Here is an 8820-nt window from a genome sequence, read left to right on the forward strand (position 1 = left end):
GTCTTGGTAAGACAAAATTTTGTCTTGACCTACAGATTGATAATTTGACAAATAAAATATTTGTCTAACAGTGCACATACACTGAAAAATTTTGATGCAATTTTATGTGGATATATCGCACTAATTGAGTACCCCAATGATTATGAGATCATTTGACATAAATGATGATTCAGTTTGATCTCAAAAGAAGGATGAAGAGTTTCTTGGTGATGAAACTCTATCTTGGTGCAATCAGGGCACTAGTGCATCTTACTAACAATATTTGACCAGATATTTGTTTTGCAGTAAATTTACTGGCAAGTTTCAGTTTCTCCCCGATAAAAAGACATTGAAATGGTGTTGAGCACATGATTGAATATCCTCGAAGGACCATAGTTATGGGTTTATTCTATCCCGAGGAATCCAAGACAAAATTGATTGATTACGCAGATGCAGAATATTTATCTGATCCGCATAAAGCTCTATCTCAAGTACGCTATGTTTTTGCATGTGGAGGCACAATAATATCCTGGCGATCAATGAAGCAAATGTTGCTATGCAGAAATAAAAGTCCTCCATGAAGCAAGTCGAAAGTGCGTCTGGTTGAGATAAATGACACACCATATTCAAGAAATGTGTGGTTTTTCTTTGAAAAAGAATATACCAACCACAATGTACGAAGATTGGAGACATCATCACAAGAAATTAAGTGATGTTTTAATCAGGGGGAGTATAATACGCGTTGCACTCTTTTTCCCTTGACCGAGGTTTTTTCCCACTGGGTTTTCCTGGCAAGGTTTTTAATGAGGCAACAAATAGTGCGTATCAAAAGATATGTGTACTCTTTTTCCTTCACTAGAATTTTTTCCCACAGGGTTTTTTCTAGTAAGGTTTTAACGAGGCACATTATCTATGGACATCCAAGGGGGAGTATTATAAATTCATTGAATGAGTGGATAGTCCATAAGGTTGGTACATGAACAACCATCTATATTCACTAGATTCATGAACCGTTTTGGATAAGAATGTATCTATTTATTATGATACTTAATATGGTGACTTTTGAAGTGATTTCTCACTCTATAAATAGGATTGTTCATTCACTATTGTATGATAGACAAATGAGACTTACATACACTTGAATATGAAGAAAATTCCTCTTCTTCTATCTATTTCTCTTGTCTTCTTCTCTTTATGATTATATTCTTATGACCTTGATTTTATAACAATAATCTTAAAAATTAAAGTTATGAAAAAAATTGTATATTAAAAAACAAACCTAAAAGAAAAAAAATTTGTCATTTTTTTTTGAGACAGAGTATTCTCTCAAAAGAACATAATTTTTATGGATAAGACGCAATCACCTCTCGAACTCTTTTTTTTTTTTTGTAATTTGATATACTTTTTGATTTACATGACACACTCCGTGACTCTACATAGTTAAGGTGCATGAAAAATGTTTCGATGTCACGTCAGCCAAAAAAATATACAAAATTATTTTTAAAATAAGATTCAAAAGGTTAATCAACATTTGTTAATTAAGACATGTCTCTTAAATTTCGATCATAATCTACCATATCTCATATTTTTATACATATATTTTCTTTATTAAGATTTGTCCAAATTGTGGTGGCAATTGTTTTAATGAAAGTGGACAAAATAACGATCAACTTATCATGACAAACCATATTTTACTATTCTAGAGGGCAAGGATATTACTCACTCCGTCTACTTTACGTGACAACATTTTATCTTCACCTAAAATTTAAAAAGAATGAAAATAAAATTAAGTATTTAAAATATTTATATAATTATAAATTATTTTATTACATATAAATAATAATTTTAAAATTTAATTACTTTTAATTAAGAAAATATTAAAACTTATTTTTAATTATAAAAAGTGGGTAATTGATAACTCCTACAAATTCATATAATAATAGACTATTAACTTTATATTGCCGTTTGCCGAACATGATTTTATTAATATTGCCGATCGCCCAACGTATTCATCGTAAAACCTTTGTTTTATTCCATGAGTTTCAATTTATATATATAATATTTTTCAAATTTTGAGAGTTAAAAAGAATTTTTAAAAATTATTATTTTGAATTGACAGTATCGTAATTTATATTATTTTTTATATAATTTTAAAATATATAAATTTTATTTTAAATATATTTAAGTTTACACTACAAGAAAACTGTGAATTACATGGAGATTTTTCTGGGGATTAGTATGAAAATTTGCAAGATACTTATTTTCCTGCAAATTTACATACTAATTCCTAGGAAAATTTCTATATAACTCACAGTTTTTTAATAGTATTTTATATTTGAATTCATGATCAAAATAAAATTGATAGTAAAAATTTATAAATATGATGTAAATTGAAATCAAAGAGTATATAGGATAAAAAAGAAGTCAACATTATATTTCTTGAGGTCATGATGTTTATGGTGTTTGAACAGTTCTTTTGAAAATATTATTTAGTGAAGTTTTCTATAAAAATAAAACAATAATTAGATAATCATTTTCCTCCTCCTTTTTCGGCAATTTTGTGATATTCCTAAAACCTTTTTCAGTTTCTTAAGTTGAAAAATATTCATTTTGCTTATTATTTTTATAGAAAAAAATCAGTTAAATAGACAAGAAGATATGTTCGAAAATTTTGGATTTATAAAAAATTATTGCCACCAAATTGGCTCTAGTTGCAGCATAGGACAATTAAGACGATGATATTCTAAACAATTATTAAAATGTTGTTCTACATCGACCTTGTTCTACACATAAATTATTACTTTTTAAAATTTGGCTCATTTTAAAACAAATTAATTAAATAGTAAAAGACATGTAAATTAAAATAATTTTTCATTTGAAAAGATGGGTCAGAATATTACATTATTATATCATCTATTTACACTTTACATATATATTGTTCAACTACTCTCCTCAGCTAAATTGAATTATTCTCTTGTTCTATTACTAATTTCTTAAATATAATAATTTTTTAAAAAAAATAGCACTTCCTATATGACCAAAATATCCAAATTACGTTCATTAATAGCAAAATATTAAATTACTAAATTCATGACTTTTCCAAGTTTGAAAGCAAAGATTTGTTTTGAGCACCAAGTCTAGTCATTTGTTGAAAAGTATTCAGTGTAAAAATAGAAAAAATAGTAAAAAAATAAAAATCAAACACCTTCCTAGTTACTTCCATTGGGACCAACATGGGTCGTGGTACACTGATAGGAGTGTTTCATCTTTAATCAAAAGAGATCTCGGGTTCAAACTCTGGATATGGAGAAAATCATATTGAAAGCGCCATATCTGAATAGGCCATATAGTACGCAATTCAAATTTAATTGAAATTTCAATGTGTAATCTCCGAACATCTAGTGGAAAACCCCAAAAAAATAAAATACTTCTATTAGAACTCTTCATTGTGTTTCTAATAATGTATACTTTGGTTTCCACATATACGCCTACGATTCTTCTTTTACCTTTTTTCGTTTTAATTCTATCTTGATACTCGTATTAAATGATTGAATTTTGATTCATTACTGAAAAATTCAACCAATGCGTAAAACCTACTTAACAAAAACATTTCATACGCCGAATATAAATTCAAAACCTTTTATTGAAGGAGTTAGTAATTTCATATTCAAAATTCAAATTCGAGATCCTTTTTTAAAAAAAGCGTGATTTCATACTTAGGGTTTAAATATATACATTTTTAAAAAAATTGTGATTTCGTATTAAAACTCAAATTTAAAATCTTTATTTAAGAAAAATAGTAATTTCATACTGAGCATTTGAACTTGAAAGAAGTACTTACGACTATACCAATATCTTTTTTAGCGGTTACAATGCCTAAAATTCCACGTAAAGGAAGCGGTCAACTAACTCCTTCGAATTTGTCATCACCTACTTCATCTTCCTTTTTATTTTTCTCTTTCAAAAGTCTATATAATCTAAGCTACTTTATCCCAAATTTTCAACAAATAGTTCAATTTTTCCTGATTCAATCATCCCAAATCCCAAGAAAATCAATTCTTGCAACAATTTGGGACGCACCCAAGTTCTTGAATTTGAGTTTTTGCTGAGCAAAACAGAACAAAAAAAAAACAGAGCACAAACATGGATATACTTTTAACAACTTTATTATTTTCATCAATCTTGATTTCAACTCAATTTTCTACTAGTTATGGTCAGAATCAAAATTGCTCTGCTTTTGCATTCAGAAATAACCAAATATTTGCAACTTGTAATCCTCTGCCTCTACTAAACTCTGTTCTTCACTGGAGCTACCATCCAGATAACCATACAGTTGATCTTGCTTACAGACATGGAGGTGTACCAAATACAGATTGGGTAGCTTGGGGTTTAAATATTGATGGAACAATGATGGTTGGTTCACAATGTTTAGTTGCATTTAGAAATTCTAGTGGAGAAATTCATGCTTACACTTCCCCTGTTTCTAGTTATGCTACTCAGTTAACAGAGGGGCCTTTGAGTTTCAATGTTCCGAGAATTGAAGCTGAGTATTCCAACAATGAGTTCATTATTTATGCGACTTTACAACTTCCTGCTGGAAGGACTAGTTTTAATCAAGCTTGGCAAAATGGTGCTGTTTCTGGTCAGGCTTTGACTGCTCATACTCAATCTGGTGATAACATGAGATCTTTTGGAAGTGTTGATTTTGCTAATGGAGAGTTAGGTGGTGGTGGTAGTTCAGTTACTTCTAGACAACGTAGAAGAAATGTGAGTAATTCGCGTACCCTTTCTCTTTTTTTTCCGTTAGAATTTAACTTATATGTGCTGACAGTAGGTATCGATTAGAGTTGGTTTGGATCACTACTTCTGAATCTATTAGGGTTTGCTTTGGTACGAGGGATAAGAGAGATAGGATGAGATAAAATCGCAGGTTTTTCCCCAACCAAATGAGCCGTTATAATATCATAACCTAGTTTAACATACTCAATTGAACTCAATATTTTCGATGCATAACCTATGATCTCGAAAGTCCAATTGACTTAACCTTAAGTTGAACTCATCAAGTTGTTATGTGATACAACACGAAAACTACGTACAAATTGGGGTCAACTATATGAATCTTTGCTTACGATATTACTCATTTTTGTATCCACTACCCCAAAAAAGGCAACTAAGAATTTGACATGTTTGTAAATTTGACAGGTTCATGGAGTATTGAATGCAGTGAGTTGGGGAGTGTTAATGCCAATGGGTGCAGTATTTGCAAGGTACTTGAAGGTTTTCAAAGCAGCAAATCCAGCTTGGTTTTATATACATGTTGCTTGTCAAACTTCTGCATATATTGTTGGTGTTGCTGGATGGGGAACTGGTCTCAAACTTGGCAGTGATTCTACCGGTATCGAATTCACTACTCATAGGAACATTGGCATCACTCTCTTTTGCCTCGGAACTCTTCAGGTAACGCATTAACTCTAAATCTTGAATTCACTCCTGCAAACATTTGCACACAAACAAAAGACTTAGTACATAACCGACCCCTCAAACTTGTCCCCTTTTTTTTTCATTTAGACACATGAGCTAAGGGTTTACACACATTTGATAGAGTAAGTGCGACAGGTTCAACTGAACTAATTGTTTTTACTTATCTGAACGCATTAACTATAAATCTTCAATTCAGTACTTTTGCAAACACATAAAAGACCGGACCCTTCAATAAAGAGCAACAAAATATTCCTTTTTTGGTCTAATATATAGACGCCCCCCTCAAACTTGCCCGATTGTTTTATCATTTAGAAACCTGAACTAACGATTATACCCGACCTTCATTGTTACTAATTTGAATGATTACAAACATTGTAGGTATTTGCTTTGCTTCTGAGGCCAAAGCCAGACCACAAGTACAGATTATACTGGAACATCTACCACCATGCTGTTGGATACGCGGTAATAAGTCTGAGCATCGCGAATGTTTTCAAAGGATTTGATGCATTGAATGGACAGAAGAATTGGAAGAGGGCTTACACTGGTGTGATCATAGCCATAGGTGCCATTGCTGTTTTATTAGAAGCTTTTACTTGGTTCATTGTCATTAAAAGGAAAAAAACAGACTCTAACAAGCACACACAAAATGGAACAAATGGTACTGTCAATCCTTATGGAAATGGGACTCATCAACAGGCATAACTTAAAAATATCACTTTGAACATTTTTGTATGTTTATATGTTTTTTGTTGTTTGGTCAGATTTTGTCTTTCTTTTTTTTTTAAATTTTTGCAGATTGATATATATTCTTGTATACATCATATATGTTGAAAGACCACCTATTTGTGGTTTTATTTATTATTACTAGTTTTTTTTTTCATTCACTTTTATCTATTATCCAATATTATGTTTGAGTTTAATTTCTGTACACCAACAATATAACCTGCGAGAAGAGTAACTATTTAAGACATGTTCAAGTTAGAGACTAACTTTGAAATATAACCTGCGAGAAGAGTAACTATTTAAGACATGTTCAAGTTAGAGACTATTATGTTTGAGTTTAATTTCTATACACTAACAATATAACTATTTAAGACATGTTGAAACTAGAGACTAACTTCGAAATATATAATAATAATAATAATAATAATAATAATAATAATAACCTACTTAACTATTTAAAGTTCTTTTATAGCTAAATTTTTCCCACCAAGCCTTGGAAACAGTCTCAGCAGAAAAGCAAGGTAAGATTGCGTACAATAGACATTTATGATCGGACCATTTCTTAAACCATGTTTATAGCGAAAGTTATAGTGCATCGGAACCCGAGCCATAAAAAAAAGAAGTTGAAAAAATTAATAGTTTGCCAAGTGACATATTGTCATCAAATTAGAAAAACATGGATTGGGCCTTCTAGAAGTTGAAACTTAAAAAACAAATTAAAGAAGTGGAATAGGAAGAAGCAAAGTTGGAAGCACTAGCTGCAAATGCAAGCAAAGTCTGTTTTCTAGAAGAATGCTCCATTGTTAGTCAATACCTAATTTGCCAAAAAAAATTTAATCAAGTTGACCTAATTAGTAACGAAATTAGCAGTATTATTTATATTCAATTTGTTTTTGAAAGGAGTTAAAAGAAAAGATAAAAACACCTTATTCATTTCATACGTAAATTATTGAGAGTAAGAACTGAACTATCACTGAATGATTAGAAAATACACTTAAATTTTAACTAGATAAAATATTTATCTAGAAATGCTTCTAGTCATACCTGTCGATAGAATTTTCATCTGCCTGATGATTCTCTTTGTTAATATATTAATTTTTAATTGACTTTACATGAATTCTCACATTTCAAGTCGGAGAAATCAATGTCACGTCCAAGAGGGTGCAGAAGAAGTTGATGTATGTTATGGTTGAAATAAATTAAATTACATGGAAATAGTTTAACCTTAACCTTTAATCTAACATTATTTATTTAGATTTATCAGTGTGAAATTATTTTTTCGCGTGGAGTACCACATGACAATATTTAAAAAAAAAAAAGATATTACACATATCATTAAAAATTAATTGAACTATGCTTCATCAACTATTAAGTGATAGTTCAGATATAAAATTCACACTTAATAATTCAAGTATAAACCTCAAAAATTGGGATAGTTTAAATGCTTTTAACTCTTAAATCTTAAAAGTAAAAATTCAAACTCAACAGGATGAATACTATATTTTTATACTAATAATGTGTGTGAGTTTGGGAGTACCTCGTTAAATAAGACAAAACGTAGAAAATGAGGCAGAAATTGAAAATAATTCGGTTATATAAAAATTAGATGCTTCTTATGCGACGGTGTGAGTCAGTGGCGGATCCAGGATTTAAAGGTTGTGGGTGCTCACTTCCTTTAACATAAACATGTTAGCAATACATACGGTAAATATATACTAACTCAAACTCTTTAATAAAAAAAATAAATGTATACTAACTCAAACTCCTTAATAAGAAAAAGTAAAAAAAAAACGATCAATATTATCATCATAAAAAAATAACCTCTACTTATAAGTCACAATGACCTACTACTAATTGTCAAGTCATAATTGTGCTCGACGACTTTTCATGTGTTGAAAACGATAAATAATAGCATCATTACTTAGATTTAAGTCAAAACAAGTAAGAATAGGAAAAGTCAAAACAAGTACAAAATCCAAAGTTAAATAAGCCCTTAACTAGAAAAAGAAAAAATTTAAAAAAGGGCGTAAAATTCGTTGGAAAAAATTAAAAAAAAAAAAGAAAAGTAAAAAACAAGTTCAAAATTCGGAGTTAAATAAGCCCTTGATTAGAAAAAGGAATTTTTTTAAAAAAAAAAGGGTGTACAATTCGCTGGAAAAAATTTAAAAAGGAATGTGGCAATGTGGCTGGCGGATTGAACCCTCGCCATTGGCTTAGCGCGCCTCTTAATTCAGGGTGTAAACCAGCGCACCAACAAGTACTTTCATTCTATGGGTGCTCATTTAAATTTTAATAACGTATGTATCATATTTTTTATATATATACAAAAAAAATTCGGAATCAATGATTGCTCGAGCACCCGCGTCTGACTTACTGGATACGCCCCTTGTGTGAGTATGAAAGTGGTTGACAATGAATGAATTTATGAAAGGAGTGGGTAGATCGAAGAAGTATTAGAGAAAGATAACTATATATGATATAATATAATTTCAACTTATCGATAACATGACTTTAAATAAGAGGTTATAAAGTACATAAATTAGAATAAAAAATTAATAGTAACAGCGCTTTATCTTACTTTATCTTTCCATACTAGGAATTGTACTCAATATTACTTTTGTAATTTCATGTCCTTTT

General features: G+C 30.1%; 1 protein-coding gene across 1 annotated transcript; it reads left to right on the top strand.

Annotated features, from left to right (window-relative positions):
• The first annotated feature begins 3970 nt into the window (after positions 1 to 3970).
• Positions 3971 to 6324, top strand: LOC107024551 (cytochrome b561 and DOMON domain-containing protein At5g47530-like). The gene is made up of 3 exons (XM_015225545.2): positions 3971 to 4746; positions 5182 to 5436; positions 5839 to 6324. Exons 1-3 carry the CDS (start codon positions 4123 to 4125, stop codon positions 6160 to 6162), a joined length of 1203 nt encoding a protein of 400 aa, XP_015081031.1. The 5' UTR covers positions 3971 to 4122; the 3' UTR covers positions 6163 to 6324.
• The last annotated feature ends 2496 nt before the right edge of the window (positions 6325 to 8820 follow it).

This window comes from Solanum pennellii, chromosome 7, assembly GCF_001406875.1.
Source record: "Solanum pennellii chromosome 7, SPENNV200".
Classification (NCBI taxonomy): Eukaryota; Viridiplantae; Streptophyta; class Magnoliopsida; order Solanales; family Solanaceae; genus Solanum; species Solanum pennellii.

Bases quoted from the DNA above. Each gene is read 5' to 3' on its own strand.
- LOC107024551 (XM_015225545.2), top strand. From the start codon at position 4,123: ATGGATATACTTTTAACAACTTTATTATTTTCATCAATCTTGATTTCA. The intron at 4,747-5,181 runs GTGAGTAATTCG...TAAATTTGACAG, and splicing joins CTAGACAACGTAGAAGAAAT to GTTCATGGAGTATTGAATGC. The intron at 5,437-5,838 runs GTAACGCATTAA...CAAACATTGTAG, and splicing joins TTTGCCTCGGAACTCTTCAG to GTATTTGCTTTGCTTCTGAG.